The following is a 26638-nucleotide window of genomic DNA, read 5'->3' on the forward strand; positions in this document are numbered from 1 at the left end:
CCGGGTGGCGGAGTGGTAACTGATGAACACGGTGACTGTGCCAGCTACCAGCAGCCCTTTGTGTTTTGTATTTGCCACTTACCCATTTCCTTCCCCCAGGGCCCTCTCAGTGTAGGGTTCTTATGATCCTCTTACAGATGAGACCGTGCAGGTTTAGAGAACTTGGGCCTAGGGTCCCGTCAGTTTCAGAGGGCAGGAATCTTGCCACTTGTGCCCACTGTATTGTTTCTCACACTCAGCCTAGTGCCCGGCCCAGAATGACGGCCATAGGGCAAGAGGTAGCTAAATCCTTTGCAGTTTGTGGGGCTGCTGGTCACCTGCTGCCCCTCTTCTAAGCACGGTGTTTTGAGGTCTCTCTCTTGCACGGTCAGAAACCACTTCAGGGCTCTCTGCTGCGCAGACCTCGGTGGTTTACCCCAGAGGCTGCCCTTCGCATGTCTATACACCTGAAAGCCTTGTTATTTTAAGCTCATCGTGAAACATCTGCACGAGACCAACTCTTCTTAGATTTTTTTCCTACTTCACTGCTTTTTGAAAGCATGCTTTTAAAAGGCACAACATTTTCCTTCAATAAATTGAATAAATGTGGAGTCTCCCAGTTCATCCTGTCTCTTTGGAGTAGCTTTATGTGTTAACCGTTGCCTATGCAGCATGGAAGAGGTGGGGTCTCCAGCTGATGTCAGGTGCACAGGTTCTCAACTCCAGAGATGAGGGCTTGGTGAATTAGGGGTTCCATTCCTAATTGGTGTCTGTTAATAACAAAATGGGAGGAATGGAAAAAGAAAATGTGATTTTCGGCCCCTATAGAGACTCTATAGAGAAGATGGCCAACTGGGCAGAGCAGCCCTGAAAGAAAGATTCCAAAGAAGAGAAGAGGTGGAGTATAGAGGAGTATAGATTTTGGAGTCTAGTGGACTAGGTTCAAATCCTGCCTCCACCAGCTCACCTTGGGAGGTGACCTTGCCTCTTTGAGCATCCTCATCCCTACAAGTTATTGTATATCTTGCTTGTGGGATGAGAGAGAATGTCTGCCCGGAGGCTCGCAGAATGCCTGGCACATGGGACGCGTTCAGTAAGTGTTCCCATCATTGTGAAGATGAAGCAGAGGTGATGTCACGGCATCCAGCAGGCCCAGCCTTCCTTACTCAAGGAGCAACTGGGACGAGGCCACCCTGCATGTCATAATTGAATTTCTTTTTCTAGTTGTATCTGGGACATTGGTTGGATTGGCCTCATGGGCAGAAATTCATACATTACTGGGTGTGTTAACTAGATTCTGAGGCTAGTGGGTGTGTTGTAATATTGCTCCTGTCTGGAATATAGCAAAGAACCAGGAAAATAATGAAAATGCCCCTTTAGGAAAGAAGAAGCAAAACAGATTGCTCAAAGTGTTGGTGATGAAAAGCCCATCCACTTGCCCATTAGGAGCAGACCCTAAGGCCTCTCTCAATTCCCGGTTTTGTGCAGTGCTCCCAGCCTCTGTGAACTGTACCACCACTATCCAAGGGAGCACACCAGACATGTGGGAGTCACACCTCATACCCTCTTGATCATACCCACCATACGCACACCACCCCTAAGGCGTATTAACTTTCATCTTTGGAGAGCCCACTCGTAGGTTTTCTTCTCTCTGTTTCCATCAGGACCATTATATTCTGTCTGGATTGGTGTAACAACTTGCTAACAAGCCTGCTCTTTCAGCTTCTCTACCTGTAATCCATTGTCTTCAGGGTGGGCAGAGTGACCTGCCAGGAATATGAATCTGATCAAGCCACCCCTTCTACACACACACATACACACACACACACACACACACACACACACATTTGCACACACTTCACGTATGTTGGTGATTCTTAGTTACTCCGATTAAGAATCAAAACTGTTCATGTGGCTGGCGAGGCTGGTATATTCTGACCTGCCCACCTCTACAAGCCTCCTTGCCTTGTACCACATGTCCACCTTCTCTTCTGCCCTCCATCAGCCTGACTTTCTTTCATGCTCACACCTGCCCCAGGGCCTTTGCATATACCATATACCTGTACTTCTGACTGAAATATCCTTGCCTAGTGGCCTTGCACTTCATTCCGGTCTCAGCTCAGCCACCACTTCCATGAGATCCCTCCCCACCCCTCAGCTCCCTGCCCAGGTTACATCCCCCTCTCAGAGGAGCTTTCCTAGCACTGTACACCCCTCCCTTCTGGAACTTGCTACAGTTGTTAATGTACATGTATCTGTGTGATAATCTGTCTGGTTCCTCCCATTACACTGTAAACTTGTTGAGGAGGTGAATACTGTGCCAGTCATTCAAATCAATAAACATTTATTAAATTTTTTTATGTGTGAGGTTCTGGGCTACGTGTTAGAAAGGTTATACAGATAAGTAGAAGACTCATCTGTTTTAGTCTTTAAAGAATTGTATTCGTTATCTATTCCTGCATAATAAATTGCCCTAAACTTAGCATCTTAAAACAATGAATGTTATCTAACAGTTTCAGTGGGTCAGGAATCCTGGCATGACTTAGTTGGATGCTTCTGGGGTCTCTCAAAGTCAAGGCATGTTGCCTGGGGCTGCAGTCTCAGCTGAAGGCTCAGTGGGAGAGGATGAACTTCCAAGCTCACCCAAGCGGCAGCTGGGGGGTCCTCACTGGCCGGAGACATCAGTGCCCTGCCTTCTGTCTTCTCCGTATGGGCTCCTCACAACACGGTCTGCTTCCCCAGACTGAGAGCTCCAAGGAGGAGAGAGAACAAAAGAGGACAGCCAAGACAAGCCGTGTCTTTTTGTATCCCAGTCTCCTCTTGAACAGGACATCCTGTCCGTCTTGCCTTACCTTGTGGTTAAGCATGAGTCATGAAGTCTGTTCTACACGCACCGGGAGGGGATGCCAAAAGGGTATGACTCCCAGGGAGAGGATCATTGTCAAGCAGGAGGTAGGGTGTGGCAAGAACACTCACATTCTATAAGGGGGCTTGTCACAAGTGTCATAGCAGGGACACGTGGGATGTTGGGAGAGGCGAGTTGGCATTTAGTCAGAGATATTTGGGAAAGCATCCGGGAAGGTAGTCACAGGTGAGCTGGGGCCTGGGCTGCTGATTTCAGCAAGTAAAGATGCAGTAGAGAGAGGGACTCTGGTCTACTCCCCCTTTCAACCCACTTCTAATGAATTTGGTCTCGCTGGGTCCAACCCATGGCAGATCAGAATATAGAAGTAGTGGGGCTGGGTGGGGAGGGGGAGAGCGTGCTTTCTCTAGCGGATGCTGAGATCTGGAGCAAGTGGCAGCTAGCACGTGTCTAACAAGGGCAGTAAAAATCTCTAGAACATATTTAGGGCTTCAGAATGCATAGCAGTCTTGGACCATTTGTTACAGAGGCATTCCCCCAGGAGCCTCTCAGGGCACCGGTCTGTTGCAGCCCAGCATGTGACCATGGAGAGGTGGTTCCGTGGGTGCCGCTGAGGAGTTTAAGGAAGCAAGAGAGTAATCATTTTAGAATGTTGTACTTTAAACAAAGCAAGTACGTAATGCAATTTGGAGTCCTTCAAGGAGGCAGAACCTCAGCCAGGAGTCCAAATTGGCTCATCGACACCAGAAAAGCAAAGGAAAGCTATACTAACTAGACATGACTTTCTTTACATTAAAAAATATATATAGTTTATACTTTCCTCGCATGAATGAAACACAGATTTACTTTCCATTTAATTCATAAAGGAGGTGGCTGTTTTGTTTGATTTTGTCTTTACTAATTGACAAGTCAGTGTGACCTCAGAGAGAGAGAGGCCACTCTGCGTCGCGTCTGGAATGGCAGCTCCCATCTTTACAGCGCGCTTTTCTTTTATTTGCCTCTCAGAGAAATAGAGTCGTGGATTGTTCAGAGTGTGTCTATTTCTGGAGGCAGATGGATTAAAGGACCCACATGATAGTGGCCTCTTGGCTCTTTTATTGTTCAAAATGAATCTGTGGCTTATACCCTGGTAGAATGGAAGGTGCCTCTGCCGTGCTCACAGAGCACAGGCTGGGAGATTCTCCATTCGAAATGACATCCAGCTCTGTTTCCCCCCCCCCCCCACTAAAATTCACCCATTTATTTAAGTCATCCTACAATACGGAGTGGTAGAAAGAGAAGGGATTTGGGGGTGAGATGCATATCATGGCTCTGCCCCTTGCTGCTGACCTCAGGAGCTCCACACCACTTCTCTGAGTCTCCTCTGCGTTACCTGTGAGATTGGGATACTACATTCCCTCTTATATGGGATTTTTGTTTGGAGTAAAATATGTGGAAGTTACCTGCTGAAATCCCTGGCACCTCCAAGTGCTTAATAAATAGGTTCTTTAAAAAGTATAATTTTAAAAACACGGCTCCCATAATAGTTGCCCATTGTACCCTATGATGATGCCTATTGAAAAATTAACAACGATCCCTTAAAAGCCTATTCACTTATTGTCTCCCCAGTTGGACTCTCAGCTCCACCCAGGCAAGTGCATGCCTTTTTTTCTCTTACCGTGCCGTGTCTGCTCTTACTCACTTATTTTTCCCTCCTCCCCTCACTTCTCCTGGACTGAGTGATTGAGCTTTCTTTGTTTTAATCCCCTCCCTGTTCATTGTAATCCATGTACATTTAAGAAGCTACCCTTAAGTTCTGTACACAGAGTGAAGCCTAAACGTCATCCTTTCACCTCTCCACCACACCCAGACCTAGAACCTCGGCACGTGGTCGTCATTCCTTCTCTCATCTGACGTGCTATTACCGCGTGGACCCCAGTTCTACCCTTGTGCAAACCTTCAGCCTCCGTCGGTCATTATTAGTCTGATGATTTTATAGCCATTCCTATATTGGTTTTTCAGCACATTTGCCATGTTTCTTTGTTGGCTGTTACTCCATGCATGTCCCGTTTTTCTTTCTGAATATAGCTTTCTTCTTTCTGAAGTGTATCCTTTTTAAATTCTCTCAGCAAGGGTCTAAGAGTGGTAAAGATTCTTTTGCTGAAAACCCCTACCTTTTACCCTTGCTTTTTGGTGATAGTTGAGCTGGGTACAGAATCCGTGTCTGATGGTTGTCTTCTTTGGCACCTTGAAAATTTTAGGAGTTCTGATGCCAAAGCCCCCTTCCCACATGCTACCTACAAGCCATGCAAAAGTCTTAGTTGAAATAAGGACGAGCAAGAGTATAATTAACCTGGCCTTCTGGAGAAGGCTAACATACCTCACCTGGGCCGTGCACAGGAATTTTTTTCCCACATTTTGAAAAGGGCTAAACATGCAAATGCTGGAAGAAGATTTGCAGAGATTTACCCAGGATTACACGGCTCCAGGCCACGCTTCCCTAGTCCGAGGCCAGTGACCTCACTGCCACCTTCTTAGCACTCTGTCTGCTTTGGGGATGCTGCAGGGGAGCTCTGGTTTTGGTGTTTCTTTGCTTAGTCTGGATGCGGCTTGAATTCAGGAGGGTCTTCCTGCAGAGTAAGAGAAGACGTACTCGCCTCTGCAGGCTTGAGGTCCGAAAGCCCCTGGCCTGTAGGTAGATGGTTAACATCTCTGCCAATCCATCTCTGCCCGCAGATCATGAAGGAGGTCCGGCGAGCACTGTGCAACGCGGCCACGGATGACAGCAAACTTCTGCTTCTCAGTGCAGTGGGCAGTGTATTCTGCAGTGGCCTAGATTACTCCTACCTAATTGGCCGGTTGTCCAGTGACCGGAGAAAGGAGAGTACCCGGATTTCAGAGGCCATCAGGTAAGCTCTGCTCATGTTTGGACACTTTGGGACCTGCTTCCTTCTTGCAAAATGTAGCACATAAAAATACAGTCTGCTCAGTTAAATTTGAATTTCAAACAACAAAGAAATTTTTTTATCATAAGTCTATCCCATGCAATATTTAGGATATACTTATACTAAAAATTTATTTGTTTTTTATCTGGAATTGGGATTTTAATTGGGCATCCTGTATTTTTCTGCCAAAATTAGGGTGCCTTTGTCCTCTAGGTTAGATCCCACTTTATTCTCTTGATCAAAAAGAGATTTTAGTGTGTAAACCTGTCGATTCACAGACCCGTACCCCTCGGGATAAAAATACATTATATGTTTATAAAAAAATGAAAAAAAGATAAAATTAAAAAAAAAAGATTTTATTTCTTTATATTAAGCCCCGCACCTGGGAACACCCAGATGTTATCCATGCTACTCCTGCCCTCTGCCCAATGGTAAAACTGTTGATTTTTTGGGTGTTCCTGTGTCTTGACACTGACATGGCTCCACACTGGGAAGAGGATGGAGGGTTACCCTGGGCATCTGTGCATTTGCAGACCCAGCAGGGTAGGGAGTGCTTCCCCCTCTCTTGCTGCCTTTGGGACAAAAGTTGGGATCCTGGGGCTGACATCTAATCCCAACAATTGGTATCTCTTTTGGGACCCTGAAGGGTAGTTATTTCCCCAGTATTTACGGATTTATTTTATCTTTTTACATTTATTTTAATCAATTAGTTAATTTTTTATTTTTAGTATGTTATATTAGTCACCATACAGTCCATCATTACTCTTTGATGCAGTGTTCCATGATTCATTGTTTGTATATGACACCCAGTGCTCCATGCAATCCATGCCGTCCTTAATACCCATCACTGGGCTCACCCATCCCTCCTACCCCCTCCCCTCTCTTTTAAAACCCTCAGTGTGTCTCTCGGAGTCCATAGTCTCTCATGGTTCGTCTCCCCCTCCGATTTCCCCCCTTCATTTTCCCCTTCCTTCTCCTAATGTCCTCTGTGCTATTCCTTATGTTCCACAAATAAGTGAAACCGTATGATAATTGTCTTTCTCTGCTTGATTTACTTCACTCAGCATAATCTCCAGTTCCATCCATGTCGATGCAAATGGTGGGTATTCATCCTTTCTGAGGGCTGAGTAATATTCTTCCGTTGTATATATTTATGGAAAGCAAGTGCGTGTTATTTCCAGCAAGGGCCGTCACTCACCGTCCACCCTGGGAAGGGCTCAGGCTTGCTGCTGCACCTTGCTCCAAGCTCCAACAAGAGTCACAGTGTGGTAATGCCACCTGGTCTCTCGGAAAGGAACACTTCTCCATGTGGCGTCATGGAGCCTCACGCCTCATGGGAGGGCTTTTCTGGGGCCTCCCGCCTCACTGTGCCTGGCAGTGTCACGTGGATGCTGATTGTCATGTGGCCGTGGGAGCCTTCCACAGGATGCAGTCTCCAAGAGATGACGTGAGGTTGCTCTAACAGGTGGAGTTCCAAGTCCCCGCTTCAGGGTGAAGCATCCAGGGAAGTAGGCTCCTAAACACAGGTGTGTTTCCCACCGCAGAATTCTTGCCCCAAAGAGACACAAAAAGGCTGAGTGCTGTTGCTAGAAAAGGCATCGTGGCTGTATGCTGCTCCCAAGCTTCCTGGCCACAGACAGCCCTGGCCACGTCCACAGCAGTTTATCCTCTGTTTGGACTCAGCTGTGCCTTTTAACAGCTGCCTCATCACAGGGTGGGGGGAGGGAGCAACAGGGTCCCCAGTAAGCTTCCTTCATTTGGGGGACCATCAGAGATGGTGTGTCCATCTCTGTGGCCCGAGGAAAGCCTTGGCCGTAGCCGTCATGTGGTTAACGGATTTCAGCGGAGGCATTAGCCGGATTTCCAGAAGCCCCAAATTTGAGGAGATGCTGAATGCATTAGCTAACGTCTTGAGAAACACAGCCAGTGGGATTTGAGACATTTGCTATCTCATAGGAAGGCGAGTTTCTCTTAGGCAGACTAGAGGGGGTGGCAGCAGAGGGAATTCTTTCCAGTGTTCAAAAGGAGTGGAAGTTTCTAATTCATGAGCCTGGAACACCATCGGGGGAGGGAGCAGGGGACGTCCCCTAGACCAGCGGTTCACAGCCCCAACAGCACAGAGAATCCACGGGTCACTTTTCTAAAACCCGGCTGCTTGACCACTGCGGAAATCTCCGAATCAGGAAGTGTGGGGGTGCTGCCAGCTCGTCTTTGCTCCTTTTTTTTTTTTTTTTTTTTTTTGTCTTTGCTCTTAAAGTTCCCTCAGTAGTTCTCCCATGCTAGAAGGAACAAAGATGGATGAGCAGCTTCACAGGCCAGATGGGGGCGCATACAGCATGCCCCTGTAGCAAAGAGTGCCCACGGGGTCGGAAAATGTGCCGTGTCCATCATCGCCAAGTCTGAGGGGAGGCTCCAGCTTCACCGGATTCCGAGTGACTCCCCCGGCGGCCACTCCAGACTTTGGGACACAAGGTGGCAGAGAAGCATTTTCCAGAGAATGTTCTGCAGATTTCCAGCATCCTGAGTGAAGGGCGCTATCCCTAAATTACTTTGGGCCATGCTGCTATCCCTAAATTACTTTGGGCCGTGCTGCAAGTTCCGTCCCTGCTTCTGCAGATTTTCCAGGCATAGGAACATATTTGCAGCCTGAGGAGTGTCTTGTGAAAGGACTTTCTTCAAAGTCTAGCATGGCTGAAACATACTTTGGCCACAGAACCTTATAACCTACAGACAGACCTTGCGGTTCCCTGGGGACACACGTGCTCTCGGCTGGGCTGACCTCCAGGCTCGGGGCACGCTGCAGGGCCTGCCGCAGCACCCCCAGCACCGCTCCCTCCCCATCTGCATCATTTCCTCGAGAAAACATGCACACACGTGACCCAGTACACCGTGTTCGCTCTGCAGATGTTTGTAGAATGAACTAGCAGATGTGAGAAGAGCTCAGATGATTCATTCAGCACAGGCTTCTGTCCAGGACCCAAACAAAGCTGTCAGCCCCATCCTGCAAGAGAGGCTGCCCTCCCCTGAACTCGCAGGTGATGGGATGGTCTGGTGAGGAAGATTAATCAGATAACCCGTGTGAAAAACTTGGATGGACCCGGCACACAGTCAGGACTTGGGACAGGTGTAAGGAATTATTTTCATTGCCAGTTCTCTTACGTCCAGCCACAGGCTCTAGCTAAGCCTGCCCTGACTGTGGAGTGGGCTTCAGGAGCACCCCTCGGACGGCCCCAGGATGCCCACCAGCGTGTGTATCTGGAGCTCAGAGGTCTCGTACTGGCTGACTCGGCTGTGGACTTCGGCGGTGGGAGAGCCGTACCCCGGCACTCTGGGTAGAGGAAATAGGTAGCCTGTGGCTCCGGATGGATCCAGACATCCCCCGTATGCAGATTATTGCTTCAGAGTGCCCCTCTGGGCCTGGAGGGTGGATCACCAACCACCGAGAATGGAGTGAGAGCAGCGTTCACCCTCCCCAGCAGGTGCACTGACTATAATAATACAAGCAGTCATGACTGAGGGCTCCTGCGTGCCAGGCGCTGTCTCCTTGGATTCCCATATGGCCCCATGAGGACAAATCATTGGCTTTCCCATTTGACACGGAGGAAAATGGGATTCCAGAGAGTGAGTAACCTGTCCAAGACCTCACTACTAGTCAGGGACAGAGTGGAGCCTTGACTCCAGAGTTCTTGCTCCTTCTGCCACATCGGAGCTGCCCAACACTCAGGCAGGCAGAGAGCGCAGGGCTCGGGCTATGGAGAGGAAGCTGCGGGGACCAGAGTCAACATGACCGATGGACTTTGATGCTGAAGAAGATGGCAAGCCCTCTGCCCCCGCACCGTCCCGCCACCCCAGTCAGGATCAGATATCTGAGCGGCAGTGTCTGTAATGCAATATCCTGTTTGCTTCTGTGTCCACTGGGCTCTTGTGATAGGGATCTTCTGCTTGAGTGAGAGGAAGAGGATGGGGAGAGTGGTCTGTGCATTGCATTTTCATGTTCAGGACATGAGCCCACAAGGCAGCTTGGACCAAAACAGGATGGTGTTGGGGTGCAGGGGTGGAGCTGGGCACACTTGGTCTCAGCCCCCCTCAGGATGTGTGATCGCTCTGCACAGGGCTCGGGTTGGAGACCACAGAGGGAAGATTCTGGGCTCTGGAACTGTATGCTCCCATAAGGTTGCACGGGCCGAGGTGAATTCCTGGAGGCCTGCTGTGTGGGGATTGGCACAGAGTGGGAGTGTCAGAGAGGCCCGCATGAGGTCCACAGCAGGGAGGCGTCCTGACAGGAAGGACTGTCTTTACTGGAAGTATTCCACAATGGCTGGAGGATGGCATGGCCTCAAATGCCGGGAGCCCTGCACTGAGTGGGAGACTTGGCTTGACCACTCCTGAAGCCCTTTCCAGCTCGGAGATGCAACGTCCTGGAATTGTATGAAGGGGTTTCGAGGTGGAGTGTTGGCCCCAAGTCACTCAGACCGTGTGGTTCCAAGGGCCCTGCCAAGAAGCACGATGTGCAGTTCAGGCTCCAAATTGCATTTGGTGGTAAAAAGTACATGTTAAGACCCGTGACTGAGGCCATGAAGTTAGGAAGTCAGGCCAGGAAATGGGTCCCTGGAAAACCAGGAATCAGGGGGCCGTGGTGCCAGAGTCCAGCAGTGTCCTTTTGGGGGTCAGCTGTGACGGGGCCAGCAGTGCTGAGAGAGCTCTGCCTTTCACTCAAACCCCCGCATAGGAGTCAGGAGACGTGCTGCCTCACGCCTGGGGAAAGGTGCATACTCATGACAATGTGAAGGTCGTGAGACACCCCACACCCCGGGCTTCTCCCAATGGAATCTGACCCCAGCATATCGCCGTGATGCCCACACTTTTTCATAAGGCTTGCGGGGGAATGGCAACAGCTGAGCAGGGATAAATCAGCGGGACATTTGTATTAGTGAAGTACCAGCTGCTGTAACGAATGACCCCTCAGTACACGTAATGGCTCAGTTGTGATAGAAATTTGTTTCTTACGTTTGGGAACCTAAAACGGATGCTACTGATTAGCCCATGGCTGTCCTCCAAGTGTGACTCAAGAACCCAGACTCGCTCCATCTGTGGCTCAGCACAGGCCCTCCGAGATGGCCAGGCCCATCAAGGTGAAAGGGTTTGCAGGCTGCATGGTGGGAGGTTTCCTGCTGAGGCCTGGAAGTGAGCATAGGTTTCCACTCACATTCCATCGGTCAGCGCTCAGTTATTTGGCCAACAGCCAACTGTGAGGGAGGCGGGAAACTATGCTCCAGCAGCAGACTCGGGAAGAGGAGGGAAGGGAAAGTGGCAAGTGGCAAGTGAATCCCTGGCACACATCTGCAGTCTTCACTCTCATTCTGGAAGACTCCTTTAACCAGCACTTACTTACTGAGGGTGAGCTCCAGTAGGCATGGGCACCAAGCCACACACAAGGTAGACCTGAGTGTTTCTGCAAGGAGCTGAAGAGGGAGGAAAATCCAAAAACAAGTAAGCAAGGAAATAATTAGGATAATTGCTGATTGTGATACTGGTGTTTTCTAAGAACTCTCAGAAGGCCTGTGCAGCTCATGCATTGTGAGCAGGCTTAAGGGAGTCAAGAGATGAGCCTGGGGACGTAAGCAGCAGCAGACCAAGGTCACAGCTGGGAGTATGGATTTTATTCTCGTGAGTTCTTGGTAGTTCCCAGTCTTCCACCCAAGAATAATGAAGAATGTGGGCTTTACTAGACATCTTGGATCTTTCCTCCATGTCCAGATGAGTATTAACATTTTATGGATCTTAGATAGCAGCTATGGGAGAAGTGAAAAGCATTCCAGGGTAAAGAAAGTAGAGTTGGCTCTGGTTAATGGGTACAGATGCACACTGGAATTTTGTTTGATGAGGAAGGGAAGGGGGATAAAATGTCTCCTAATCCCAGAGCCATGATCCCAGATGCCTCACACCTCCAAGGGGAGGTCCGTGTCCTTCCCCAGTTTTGGTCAAAGCCACCACGACATATGGATCCCTATCAGTGTTCTAGAACCACCTTTGATAAGTCTGGCAACCCTTTGGGAGACTCAGCGTCAAAGAATCCTAGGATTAAAAGAAAGGTTAAATATCACCTGTGCCCATCATCTGAAGCTTGAATTCCCTCTACAACATCACCCAAAGTGGTCATCCAGCCGAAATTAGAATACCTCCAATAATGAGGCGTTCACACCTCCCAACATCAGCCATTCCACCTTCAGCCAGTGCTGCTAGAACATTCTTTCTCTCCTTGTGTCCAAATATGCCTCCTTGTAACACCTTCCTTTTGGTTCTCCTTCTGGCTCTGAACCTTGATGTTCAGGTTGTCTTCCTTAGGATATTTACAATTTGTTGATATCCAGAGAGTGGTAACTGGGTGCAGAACTGGGAAATGGGCATGACCTGGGCCCATCTGGACAAAGTGGGACATGCGGTCACCCCACAGATCTCTTTCAGAAAATGTGCCACTGACCACCGAGTGTGCCATGCCTGTGGCTGCAGCCTGGTACCCACTTACTTCCAATGACCTGAGGGTGCTCCGCAGCCCAGGGAAACTTACGTCAGCCTCGGCAGATTAAAGGGTGTCAAATAGGTCTCAGCAGGGCTGCCCACCTGTTAAAGAGGGTCTTCTCTTTTCTCCCAGGGACTTTGTGAAGGCCTTTATCCAGTTTAAGAAGCCTATCGTGGTTGCGATCAATGGGCCTGCGCTGGGCCTGGGTGCCTCCATCTTGCCCCTCTGCGACATCGTGTGGGCCAGTGAGAAGGCCTGGTTTCAGACCCCCTATGCCACCATCCGCCTCACGCCCGCTGGCTGCTCCTCATACACCTTCCCCCAGATCCTGGGCGTCGCACTGGTAAGCCCCTTCGTTCCTCAGGCAAGATCCCTCTCTGGGAGAGGTGGCTTTGGGTCCCAACATGACCCCTTCTCTGTCCTGGATTTGGGATACGGCCCTTCATATGAATAGGGAGCCCAGGGGTGCACCTGCCCTGTGGAACCTGCTGAGTGTCTCTACTTCCTCTGCCCTTCCCGGGGGACCTGGGATGAGGTCAGGCTAATCTTAGAGCCTTCGACCATGGGTACCAGATGCCAGTGGCAGGTGTCGCCAAGGGTCAAGAGCACGATGGGGATGTTCACTTATCAAACGTGTACTTTGTTCCCCTAAGTTAACGTGTAGTTTAGTTAGTTTACTTAGTTAAGCACTTAACTAGTTAAAGCACATAATAGTTTAAGCTAACTAAACTAAGTTTGGTTCGTTTACTTAGGCAAACTTTGCCTTCGTTATCTCATTTATTCTTCACAACAACCTGATACTAGGAGGAACCATCTGCTGTAGCAAGCAATCCCGCAATCCTAGGGTCCAAACAGCAAAAATTTCTTTCTCATTCTTGCCGCAGTCCAGCGTAGATGTAGTAGCTGTCCACACTGCCTGGGGTCGGGGCGAGCGGCCCAGGCATCTTCCATCTGGTAGACCTGCCTTTGCTTCCAGCGAATGGACATGAAAAGAGAGCCTGGAGGTTTTCCTGGGCCAGGCCTGCAAGGGGCATCTTCACCCCCACTCCCATTTCACTGGCCAAGATGCAGTGGGGTGGCCATACCCACCTGCAAGGGAGGCTGGGAAGTGTAGTCTTGCCGAGTGTCCCAGAAGCAGGAAGGGCTTTGGTAATCACAGGCAGTCCCACCTAGAGAACCTGTGTTATGGTCTCCATCACACAGATGGCAAACCAAACTGGAGAAGTGAAGGAACTTGCTGTGTCATGTGTCAGTGAGCCGTCAGAGTGGTATTTGAGCACATGGTGGAGTCCACTGTAGGTTTCAGTCAGATTCTGGACCAGCAGCCAGGGGCAAGTGGTCAGGGACCACTTAGAAAGCACACACCATGTCCGGTGCCTGAGAGCTGTTAACTCAGGGCGTCCTCCTACAACCCAGGAAGGTAGGACAGTTGTTATCCCCACTTGTCAGATTGGAGACTGAGGCTCAGAGAGTGTGAGTTGTCCAGGGTCATACAGTGGGAGTGGCAGTCATGGGATCAGAACACAGATTATCTGGTTTCGGAGTCTGTGCTCTTAACCAGTAGGTCATAAAGTAGGACCTACATCTGAGGAGTGAGTCTGAAATTGGCGGTCTCTGAAAGACAGTATTGTCTGAAATCAGTTTGCGTCTTACTGTAACAACCTGTCCCTCTAAGTGTGCCTCCTGCAGACCAGTTCTAGAGAGTTCCAGTACCCACGTGTGGGTGTTGCTGCTATAGTATTGAAGAAGAAACCTGTCACATTCCATTTCGAGGGACAGCTGTGACCTCCTGTTTGCTGAACCCGGTGGGCCCGTGCTTAGCTCTAACACTGTTTGCTCACTCTGCTGTGACAGATGCTCCTGGAAACTCTTCCCTCCATGCTCACCATTCCTTACTTCTCCTTGGCCCTCCAGTAATTTATGTTTGTTTCTTACAAAGCCTTAGACGGGTCTCGTGGTTTGAATTTGGGCTCTTTGGCACAACTCAAGTGTGTTTGAATGACCCAGCCCTTTTTTTTTTTTTTTTTTTTTAAATTTTCAGCGTAACACTATTCTTTGTTTTTGCACCACACCCAGTGCTCCATGCAATACGTGCCCTCCCTGATACCCACCACCTGGTTCCCCCAACCAGCGCTTCTTGTTCCGTTTACTGTTTGGTCTCTGGCCTTGACATTCACAACCCCCAACTCCAAAAGGTGACTCCCAGGTGATCCCGAAGGCCCATGGGGTCAGCACAATCGCCACCTGCTTTCCTGACGCAGCAGACTGAGTTCAGTGCCTCTTCTGCCCTTAAGATTCCCAAGAGTCTCCCTCTCCGCACCCCAGGCTGAGGTCAGTGGGTGAAACCCTCAGGTGCCAGGTGCACCGGGACTTAGGGAGTCCTCACTAAAGTGTGGCTGGCTTTGAGATTCTGCACAGGGATGCCCAATCATTTGGATGCTCCCTGATGTCTCTTTGAGATACCCGTTCTGAAAAATGTGTCCCCTGTGTTGCATTATACACTGAAGCCACATGGGCACTCTGATGACCAAGGATTGAGTGGGTTATCCCAGCAAGCTTCTCTAAGCTTGTACTGATCACCTCCTACCTGCTGGCCGTTTTACTGGGCACTTTCCACGGGATGCTCTCATCACTCTTTGGAGCATCTGCATGGGTGGGTCCTCCTGCTCTCCATTTTACAGATAAACTGAGGCATGGAGAGTTGAGATGAAATTCTGGAAGATGTCGCTCCTTCTTTGAGCCCACAAACCTAAGTGAGAATCCAGTAGGCAACAGGCATTACCTTACCTGCTTGGAAGTACAAAGATGAGTAACAGGGAAGCTCCGTCCTTGACATCCCCGCCCGTGGGCGCTGATGCATGGCTGGTGTGGTGTTTCCCTGCTCTTTTGTTATCTCATTGGATCCTCCCAGGTGGTAACTTGTGCCCACTTTAGCGATGAATTAACAGACTCAGAGAGGCAAGAGATTTGCATAGGGTCTCAGGCCAAAGCAGAAGGCAGAGCAAGGGTGTCAGATCTGTGCTTTTCTCTACCCTTGTCCTGTAAACTGTGGCCTTCCCACCAGGGGAGGGGGGCCCCTATGCCAGCAGCCCTACTGCTGGATGGGGATAAGATTCAGGGGTGGTTAGAGAAAGCTCCCAGCAGGGTACCTCCTGAGTGAGTCTGGAAGAATGGGAACCCCGTTCTACCCCTTCCGTGGGGCTTTGTCACTCTTTGATGGTAGCATGAAACAGGAGGAGAAACTGCGTGACCTGCGGAGGCCACCAGCGGCCCCACCCCCACCAGCACCGCCTTGTCTCTGCAGCAGGGCCCGCAGCTGGGATCGGGGAGGCCCTTCACAGATGCCGGGACTTGGGGTTGGGGCTGCTCGAGGCTGCTCACAGTCTCATCAATGGCAGAAAAATGAGGCGGGCCGGGAGCCCAGGAAGCAAACACTTTCCCGTTTGATCTCGGCCCCTGTGCTCTGCCCAAAGTCAGAGCCACTCCCCGTTCCTCCCTGTCCTTTGTGGCGGCAAAAATGTGACTAGTGTGCAGTCTTCTCTCTTTCTGTCTCTCTATTATTTCAATCATTTCTGCAACTCCAAGAATGTTGCTGACGGAGACGTGCTCTTGCCGAGTGTGTCCTGCTCGGCTCCTCGTGTTGTGCTCCTTCCTTTCGTTTCTCCTTCCCGAGACAGAGGTGTTTCTAAATAAGTATAATGACAGAGATTTGTCTTCAAACCTCCAACCAAATGCACGCTGTAGGCTCATTACCAGCCTGATAAATTCCTCTGCTCGGGCATGAAAGATTGTCCTTTGGGTCATCATGACCCATCAGTGACAGCGAGAACAAAGGGGAAAACAGACACAGAGATCCAGCAGCCGAGAGAGCCTGGCGTTTCCACAGCGATCCAGGAGCGGCCCAGCACGTAGGGGCAGGCAGATGGATGGCAGGTCAGGGAAGGGATCGCCTGCTGCGTGAAGCAGGCGGGGATTTATCCTGAAGGAGATAGGGACTCCATCCCATGGTGGTGACCATTATACCCTAATGATCAGCAGGAGAGTCACTTGGTAAGTTTTAGTGGTGACTGCACTGGTCTGTCTGTGCCTAGGACCTTATCCATCAGGCTCATCCCAGGGCACGCATGACATCTGTGAAGTACAAAGCAAACGGAAATTCTCTGGGGAGTGGGGTGTGGAGGAAACCGCAGAAGTCGGGGCGGGAGGTGGTCAGGTGGGGGGGTGTTTTTGCCCTTCACACCTGGGCAGAGGTACGCACAACCCTGGGCCACCGGCAGAGATGCGGCTCTCTGCATTGGTGTGTGGTAGGAGTGAGGACCTTTCTGGCTGCCGGGGATGGAGACACTTTTAACGGGCTTCATGCGGGAAGAAAAGAACTCAGTGGTTGCCATAGCTTGCCCGTGCAGAAGTGGAGCCTTCTTTGGGGATGCTGGGATCCCGCAGGACTCCTGGTCTCCATCCCTCCTCTCTTTACGGACCCACCTCTCCAAAGAGCGGAGACACAGCAGTGGGGGACCACGGACTCCCTGACTTCCGCATGCAGCCAGACAGAGAGTGCGTCTTGGCCATCGTCTCTAGCTGGGAAGCCTCCCGGAGAGCTTTATCACCCAGGGCGCACATCTGTTCCTCTGTGGACCCGTTGTCATGGCTGGGGTGTCAGCACTGAAGTGTACCGCTTGTGGGTCTGCTGCCGGATGTGGGGAGGGCTGTTGGGCAGACGAACCCACAGTCGGTATGCGGCTTCCTTTGGGAATTTGAGGAAAGCTGTGGGCCCTCTGCTCAGAAAGATGCACCCGGACACAGATGTCTGTAGGTAGTTCCCAAAGCTTATCTGACCCCCCAGTTGATAGCTGAAATTAGGGAAGCAGGACAGTGCCACACAGCAAGCCCGGGCCTTGCTAACAGACGTGGGAGGCACTCTGGGCTCTCAGCCTTCCCCTGCCTTTGCTTTTTTCAGGCCAACGAGATGCTGTTCTGTGGGCGGAAGCTCACCGCCCAGGAGGCGTGCAGCCGGGGACTTGTGTCCCAGGTCTTCTGGCCAACCACGTTCAGCCAGGAGGTCATGCTGCGGGTCAAGGAGATGGCCTCCTGCAGCGCGGTGGTGAGTTCCTGTGTCTTTGTGTTCTTGTCCTTGCAACAGACCCATTTTACAGATGAGGGTAATGAGGCTGAGAGGGACCAACTGACTTGCCAAAGGTCACGCAGGGTGTGTGTGTAAGACCGTAAGTGCCTCCTCTCGGGGTCGAGAGTTTACATCCAGGGACGAACAGTCGGCGTTCGTAGAGATTCCCCGTCATGGCCAGCCTGAAAACCTCACAGAAGAGATTGATACCCTGGGGTAGAGCGCGTTGCCTTAAAAGAAAGTCCCAGACAGACACACACAGAAGCACAAAACATCTGTAGTTTTCAAAGAATACGAGAAACAAAGGCACATGAGGACAAAGGGTGTTAAACCGTCCTGGAGATGAGAGAAACCAGGGCACGCCGACCTCACATTTCATTTCTTCTACCCACCGAGTGTGCGGCACATGTGAGCGTCGCCGTTTGACTCCGAAGACACATCGGAAAATGGATAAATACAAACGCCTCTGCAGAGGCGCCAGATTTTAATTAAGTGTCGATTTTATCTCAGAAAGTCACTCTGGGCGCGGTGTGGGAAATCCTGTCGGAAGGTGGAGCAAAGGCCGCTCCTGGAGCCGCAGGGCCGGTCTAGGAAATGAGAAAGGTGACTTGGGAGAATAGGGTTGGGGTGTGGTGGGGGAGTCTGTGTCTGTGCTTCGAAGTCAGGGAAGTGCTGGGCTGGATTTATGGGGTCAGACCCGTGAGTATCCCTTCCTTCTCTCCGTCTGCGCTAAACCCCCCACCCCCAGTGTCCCGGCTGCCATGCCACTGCCCCTCCCCGCCGCCCCCAGCTGCCACGTCTCTCCCAATTTGCCTCATCAGCCTGGACTGGGCACCTGCTGCGTGTAAGCTCCAGCCCCAGGAATCCTGACCGTGCCGGTGACGGTGATGGTGATGGAGAGGTGACGGGCCTGTCGTCGGTGATCACGCATTATGAGCCACTAGCTCTGCCAATCTCTGTACGAGGACTGTCTTTTAATCTTCCTGCTAACTGCTGTGACCCACTCGTCCCACTTTGCTTGGGACTCTCCTGCTTTTGGCACCGGGAATCCCATGTCTGGGACTCCCCCGGGTCCTGGGCAAACAGGGACGGTTGGTGAGCCTAGGATCAGCCGCACGGAGAAGCCCGTAGACGTTCTGAGCTGAGGAAGCCGCGTGAGTGAGGGCACGTGAGCGGGAAAACTCCGGGGAGTTCGGGCAGCGGCCCGTGGTGCTGGAAGCAGGTTCACAGGGTATGGGAGGGACATTCACGTTGACAAGGAAGGCGGGAGAGAGGCCTCAAAGCTCCACCGAGGAGTCTGGTGTTTGGGCAGCGCAGGTGCTCAGGCGAGCGAGCTGTAGAAGAAACACTGTAAGGCGGTCTCTGCTGTCAACAGTGGTGAATTCAGGAGCTTTGGGGTGAGCCGCTCGAGAAAGGACTCTGCGACCTGGGAGCCGGTGTTCTTCGGGGCACCTCTTGTGAGGCGGGAGGTGGCCTCGGTCTGCCGGCGCATTCTCACTCCCCTTGGCCGCCAGCCCAGGCCGAGGAGGAAGAGCCCAGCATCGTTCCAGCCTGCGGGAGCAAGGGAGCCCTTGTCCTGTGTTTTCCGCTTGAGAGCACTTTGGGAGAGTGTGAAGGGAAGCCTTGACGTCGGCAGAGGGGGCTGGAGGCCGGTGGGAGGATGGAGGGTGCTCGGGTGCCTCAGTCCCCCCCACCAGCGTCTGCGGCAGAGCAGGGCAGCGCCCCCCCACCCAGGTCAGCCAGGCGTCGGCAGCCACACGGGCCGAGCAGCACCCCGTCCTTCCTCCTCGGAGCTCAGGCCCTTGGCCGTAGCGTGCAGATCAAAACACCGCTCCGTGTGGGACTCCCGTGAGGACGGAAGGAAGGAGCGCAGGGAGAGCACTTCTCATTCGTACTTCTGCAGCATTGCTGCAGGCACTGTGATCAGTACCTTGCCGTTATTCGTGCCTGGGAAGATTTTTACTGTGGCTACATTATTACTGCCATGCCCCTCATATCACTGCTCTTGTTGCTGTGTTGCTACCGTAATACTCTAGTATCATCCCCGCCACATTACTGACGTTCCCAGCGTTACTGCTGCTGGGATACCGCAGCGTTATTACTGCGGTCACCACCGCAATTACTGCAATTTTTCATCCTCCCGACTGCAGTGGTGGCCAGAGTTCTTGCTGCTGCTCTACTGCTAAAGCCTAAACAAGAGGCACTCTTGGTGGGGTAAGTCCTCTGGCTCCTCTGACGGCCATCACTCCATTATCTTACTCTGTGATGCCCCCCGTCCTAAGTTAGGCCTCATTGTCACCGTGGCGCAGGTCATCAGAGTGAAGCGTGGGAGGTGAAAGCGTTGTTTCCCAACTTTTGCATGACGCCCATAGAAAATGATTCTGAGTTTTTGTCACCCTTCGGTCCAGGACAAAACTCTTGTGGTCAGGGGTAACACGGGCCCCACTCCGCCATGCCCGGGACCGAGGCCTCAACCCCTTGGCACACCTGGAGCCCATACCTGGCATTGCTGGGGACACAGGCCTGGCAAGTTCTAGAAGACAGCAGGCAGTCTCCTCTGGCTTTGGACGTCGGAAGGTAGCTGGTGCCTCCTAGGCCAAGTACATTCTTCTGGAGCAGAGCCCCTGGTGCTGGCTAACGAGGCTTATGCGTTTCCCTTCAGGTGTTGGAGGAGTCGAAATGCCTCGTCCGGAGCTTCCTCAAGTCTGTGCTGGAAGGTGTGAATGAGAAAGAATGCCTCATGCTCAAGCAGCTGTGGAGCTCCTCCAAGGGCCTGGATTCCCTGTTCAGCTACCTGCAGGACAAGATCTACGAAGTCTGAAGAGCCCAGCCCACCTGCCCCAGCGTTCCAGGGCACCGGACTGCCCGCCTGGCCCCGTGCTTCCGAAATCCGAGCACGGCGTGCGCCGGCTAAGGAATTTGTCAAGGTGTCTCTCTTGTGTCCATTTCCTCCTGTCCTTTGGTTGCTCCGCATTGGTTTGATTTTGTATAACAGATGGGAAACGCAACATACTCGGCCTCCCCCGTGTCCCCCCGCCCCACCCCCGTCCCTGCACTGGCCAGAGAGCTATCGAGGGCTATATCTTCCCAGGCCTCTGCCAGACGCTGTTGTCCTCTCCCCACTCGCTGAAATGCACCATCCCGGTCCAGGAAGGGGAAGGTCAGTGTTCCCCATCCTTCTGACTCAGGCTGTGTCTACACAGTGCCTCTGCTTTGGAGACTTGGCTGTATGGCTCTCTCTGGTTAAGTGCAGATCTGGTGACAGGGGACGATCAACTTAGGGAATTTGCAGACCGCCGCGCAAAACTGTTGTGTAGAGCGAGCCTCAGTCTTCTCTCTGATGCAAATCTGTGTGACTTTTAGGGCTTGGTCTTAAAACCCAATTGAGTGATTTGCAAACCCAGATATTGTACGTTTAGGAATGTTTTGTTAAATATATATTTTTAAAACAATGTAAGTGGAAATTCTGATAATTTATGTGTATTATATGTAAAGCTAGTTTTACAAAAACATGAACTACTAGGAAATTTTTTTCTTTAATCAAACTTATTTAATTTATTTATTTTTGTTTATATATTATGATATCTGTCATTGGCACAGATATTATTTTCATACTGCCCTGGACCAAATCCCATACAAGGTTCATGCCATTTGGTGCATTCTAGCAATGAACCACACAGAAATAAAATTCGGAGACATGTAAATGGAAGGATCCCTGTGGATAAAAGGAATAGCTCCGCACCAGATCCTCTTCACGTAAAATGGTTCTCAGCTGTAATAATCGAATACCCATTCTTAGGAGAAACTATGGGAGAGTTTTCCCTTAACCTCTGCCGCCTCGAAGGAAATAAAGGGGCCTCCAACCTGAATGGTACTGATATGCCCAGTCCCAAATTCATGAGGTCAGGGAGAGCTAATGGGCCCCGCCTAGGGATTGCATATTGTCTAGAGTGAGCCTTTTGTCTTTGGGGCGAATGTCAGAATTGGATTTCAGAGTCCATTTCTTCCGTGTGGACCGCTTTGTCTGGTTTTGACCTTCCACGTGAGGTCAGGGAAGAGCTCCTGCTCTGCTGAGCCGGCAGTAGGTCTCAATCATTACGTGTCCAGAGGCACAGACGATCTTTTTTCTAGTCGTTTACTTACATCAGGGAGAAATAACCAGGGATGAGGTCTCCTGTCCCAGGGCCCCTGGGCTGCAGGGGGACCCCAGCATCTGAATTTAGACCATCATCCCAAAGTCCATGAATGAGCTGCAGAGAAGGGGTGAGGGTTGGTTTGATGGTTTGAGTTGAGGAAGAGAAAGGTAGACCTCAGGTTTGGAGCAGAGGAGTGACAGGAGCGCGTTCTGCATGAGGCTCGACCCTCCTGGGGGTCAGCAGATCCTCAGAGTGGTGGCATCATTCCATGTCCATCACAGCCCCTGAGTATTCTCAGAGGCCTCCTTGCCTCCCTCCTGTTCTCCTTCCCTGTGTGGTGGCCAGCCTGTCTTGGCCCTTGTTGGAGACAGTGAGTGGAGCAGGGAACGCTGGGCATGGTCCGGGGCGGCGGGGGGAGGCCAGCTGAGAACAGGGAGGCTGTTGCCACAGTTTTCCATCTGCCCTGTGTTAGAAGAGCAGGTTGAGTGTCTACAGTAAGGCTGGAGACATGGTCCTGTAGACAGTGAAATGTGACGTTCCTCTGGGTGCGATCCCTAAGCCGGCCTTGGTTCTCCCTCTAGAAAGCCCCTCTCCTTATGATCCTTCCCCATTGGAAGGATCTCCAACGATAGGGTAAGAATGTGAAACCGTTACTAGGGTAGAATTCCTGCTGTTAATTTGTAGGTTCTGGTTATAACAGGAGGTGTTTTGAAAGACGGTCTGTGTTTTGGTTGTTTCTACACAGTCAGTTCAAGGAGGATGTTCCACAAATTGGACGAAAGTAGGTTAAATCTGCTTGCTGCCGGGTAGAGTGCATCACTGAATTCTCTACTTTCTGGATGGTTGCTTGATAGTTTGGAGATGAAATCCAGGTAACTTGTAGCAAACCAACCTGGGATGGAAAATGCCAGACCTGTGGATGTGTCCGGGTTTACCCTAAGAGCTTTCTCAAGACAGGAGGCTCAGGCTTTCACTTTTTGTCTTTGGTCACAGCGCCTTCTCTCCACCCGTAGGATCCCTTCTCCCTTCTCTTTACTCTGCCTTGCCTCCAGCCCACCCTATGTCTGTCCCTTCCCAGAGCCTGGGCAGGGCTTTGAGGAGCTGCCTAGTCTTGGCAGCCCAAACCCAGAATTCACCTTGGGGTTGGAAGAACCGCTGTGGGTGGGAAGTGAGGGTCCGTCCTCAGTGGAGGTACCTTGTAGGTAACCCGCTCTTTGCTGTCCTGCAAACCCCGCATTAGACTCCCCCCCCCCACCACCCCACTCTCGCCCTGGGGGATCAGCACCCAGCATCCTGTAATGGGCCACTGGAGTTAGCAGCCCCGTTCCAAGAGCACCCTGCAAACTTTGCCAAGGTGGTCAGAGCTGCCCCCCCATTCGGAAGCCACACACACAAATGATGATGTACCCACATGTTCCCTCCTGCTTTTAAATAATATCTGTGGGCAAAGACCATCAAGAATTACCCTCTGAGAATGGAATCGGACAGCTCTGAGAAGGTAGTGGAGAACTGATTTAAAATGTTCTACTTGTTCGTGGTAGATTAAACTAGGAAGTGTTCTCTCTGAAGCATGATGATGTTTCTTCCATATGAAGTTTAGTATCAGGATGGAAAAATGATGATCAAAATGGACTCTGATCAATGCAACTGCAGCTCCGAATACCCACATTTAAAAAAGCCTTGACTGAATGCTGAATTGCATTTCCCATTAATTGTTGGTTTAAAAGATTTTGTAAACTTTTTTTAATTTGAAATTGAGTCACTTTCATGCAATTTTCCGATCTAGTTACTGTGGAAATTTTTTAAAGAGAAACAAATAGAAACATCTTTAAATCTTCCTAAGTGAATATTTAAAATGCAGAATTGCTTCTCTTCTGTGTTTCTGTATTCAGACACTTAGATCTGTTGTACATATTAGTTTAGACGCTCCTACTAATACACACAGTATTTAAGACTCTAAATGAGATTTCTTAAGTATTTTATTTTATTCTCTGTAAATGGTTTTGTATAATCTTTAAAAATCTACACTTTGCCTTTGTAGATATTTAAGGGAAACCATTTGGGGGTTGTCTTGCATGTATATTTTTGTTGTAGACAAGTGTTGCTCAGTTATTTCTGCAAATTTTGGTTGAAATGCTTACAGACTTTAATACAGTATATATTTTCAGAATATAAACTTTTATATTTCTGTGGTAAGTTAGGATATGCGTTTTGGGCAATCTTTTCCATTAACATCACTTGTTCTTTCAAAAAATAGCATACTGGTTTGGTGCCAATGGGATTTATTTTATTTTTTCATTAGAATCTACTGATCTTACGTGGTTGGAGATCAGGTTAATTTTCTTTTTGTCAGAGTAATTGAGTTTGAAGTATAATTTGAAAATGTATTGAATTTGTGGATAAGCCTTACCATTAGGATCAGTAAAATTTCCAACCTTTGCAACTACGTATGTAGTTTAGGACCTCCCCGTAAAGTCTCACTGTGTGGCAGTTGTTAGAGTCTGTGAACAGAGCCTTAAGCTTGTTGCAAAAAAAAAAAAAAAAAAAAAAAAAAAAAAAAAAAAAAGGGTAATACGGGTTGTTGTTTCTTCCAAGCAGCATAAGCCATGTTGATGGACTCAACGCAGTCTGTAAGTCATGGCTGATGTGAAGAGTTTGGTTGAGCTGATGGCAGCAGGAGCCAGGTAGGCAGCAGCTTGGTGATTGTCTTTGGCCGTATGAATGGACCAAGGGCAGGTTTTCTGGAGCCCTCTTTGTACTATTCGCATGGTTTAGATATGGTCACAGGGAGGGCTGCTGGCCCACCATTTGTTCTGAACAAATGGCATTTCCTGCTCCTGACCTTGGCGGTTGACCCCGGGTCCCTCGTGGATGACCTGGAACCGGCCAGCCTGGCTGAGGTCAGCACTCCTTGAGAGGTGTTAACAAAGTTTACGTGTGAGTCTTACTGTGTAGACAATCTGAAGTCAATTTCAGTTGCGTAATCAGCATTCCCATGTGTCCTGAGTGTCTTATCAATGAACTATGTGCGTGAAGCCATACTTAAACCTGAGTTTAGCAGGGCAAAGGCAGACTAGATGAAGAACATCACGTCAGCTGAGGCCGTTCACCCGGGGCCGTTGTAGTGTGTCTAAGTCATGGGGCTCATCGGTGGCGCATCCGCTGTGTCTGGGATCTAATAAAACCATCTAGGGTTTGGACTTAGATTAAAAAAAAAAAAATTATGATTCCTTTCAGTTGGCCACACTTCCCTAGCTACCAGCTGATTCTCCTTGCTATTGCTTTCAAGATGACTGGAGACCAGGGCTGTCGTGTGGCTAATGTCAGGTTATCTGAGTGCATCTCTAGTAGGTAAAGTCTACTGCCAGGGTGGAGATTGGCTTCCCAGGTCTGCAGTGTGTGCGCAGCCCAAAGAACTGAGGTCTGGTCTGAAGCCTCAGCTAGTGTCTGTCCGGGCTGACCATGCCTCACTGGCCCAGCAGCTGAGCTGATGCTGCCGCTCGCTCGTTCAGGGGACTCCGGGAGGTTGAGAGGGTATAGAGTGTTCCATCTGGTATTAAGTTTGTCCCTGTGCCGTTAGTCCCAGCTGGAAGTCATTCGCTGATGTCCACGTTGATAGGATTGTGAAAATATTGCCTTTCATAAAACCAAGGACCAAAGAATTCCATTAATCCAACAAGCGCGTGTTTCATAGACGGTGGGCTCATCCGGCCCGAGGTGTGCGTTGCTTTAAGGCCCAGAGAAGCTGCTCGCTTCCACCGGCCTGGCCGGCCACGCAGACGGATTGGTTACCACCTTGAGAAGGCTCTGAAAGGTGGGTTTCTCCCGCTGAAAGTTGCTCTCTCAGGTGGGGGTTTCTGCCATGCATTCCCAGCCTTTAACCATATCAGAGAAGGTGGAGGTCCGGCCGCCTCCCAGGTGGTCTGACCCGTGTAGACTGTTCCATCTGAGTAGGACCCGTGTGAGTTTTGACAACGTGTCTACACGGAGCAGCACCCCCAGTTGCTAAATTCCCACCTCCTTTTGTTCTTCATGGACCCATTCCAATTCCTGTTTGGCATGAGAAGAATTTCCCTCAATTCTCACACCAAGGGATGCTCTATTTTTTCATTCATGATGAAACCACCCATCTGTTAACTGGTTGAGAAATGATTGATGCTGAAGCAGTGGTGTTCTAGTGGTAAGGCTTATTACCAAACGTCTGATAATGAAGCAGGCTACCAAAAACTTACCCAGCCCACCCCGGGAGTGTGTGGATTTGACCGTGGGTGTCGCACACACACACCAAAATCCAAGGAGACCTTTGCAAATTAGGCTACTCTTTTTCTTTTGCCAGGTTATCATGGGAGAGTCTTTAACTAGTTCTGAATATTTGTAAGTATGAGTACTTCATAGAATCATAAAAGCAGGTACAGCTGACCCTTTCTCACCACGTTGTAAATATTTCCCGAGACTGGGTGCAGTACTGAGGGATAATAATCTTCTGACTTATCAAATGCTGACGACTGTCTAGAGCAAATCGTACACTCTCTTTGTGAATGGTCCTGTAACGTGTATGAACACATTTCTGGGTGCCTTAGAAGTTGTATTTTTCATGTGTGCTAATATGCAGTATTTATACATTGTGAGAAGCTGCTTTGAATAAAAAGGTTGAAACTTCATCTGCATTTGCTGGTGTCCATACAAGTCACAAACCTGTGGTTTCTGAACAGAGAAGCTTCTGGGCCCCCAGGGGGTTGGTGCATCTAGGTGGTGTCTGGGTTCGTGACTTGAGGCTTCAGGGATTCACCACTGTGTGACAAGACCATGACCCCAGAGGACTGTAGAATGGGGGCACCCAGGGAATTGTTTTTCAGGGGGCTTGGTATAAACATTTATCCTTTCCCTGGTACAGGCGGAAGGTTACTTGCACAGGGCTGCCTCCTTGCCAAAGATAACCCCCCCGTAGAGCTTGACCTTGCACGACCCTGGCTGCCATACGTGGCTAACCACAACATTTGTCACTGTGGAATTGTGTAAAAGCCTTTCACACACAGGATCTTGTTGCTTCGATCATCACAACATGGCTCTTAGGAGAGACACACTGAGGGTGGC

The 26638-nt window shown here is 50.2% G+C and overlaps 1 protein-coding gene across 1 annotated transcript in view; it reads left to right on the forward strand.

Annotated features, from left to right (window-relative positions):
- Positions 1–26205, forward strand: part of CDYL2 (chromodomain Y like 2) — a 164918-nt gene extending 138713 nt beyond the window's left edge. The window contains exons 4-7 of the mRNA XM_080828122.1: positions 5558–5730; positions 12419–12629; positions 17244–17387; positions 20071–26205. Of these exons, the coding sequence (XP_080684248.1) occupies positions 5558–5730; positions 12419–12629; positions 17244–17387; positions 20071–20229 (687 nt within the window). The 3' untranslated portion in view covers positions 20230–26205. The remainder of the gene's footprint in view (positions 1–5557; positions 5731–12418; positions 12630–17243; positions 17388–20070) is intronic.
- Positions 26206–26638: the final 433 nt, after the last annotated feature.

This window comes from Martes martes (assembly GCF_963455335.1).
Source record: "Martes martes genome assembly, chromosome: 17".
Taxonomy (NCBI): Eukaryota; Metazoa; Chordata; class Mammalia; order Carnivora; family Mustelidae; genus Martes; species Martes martes.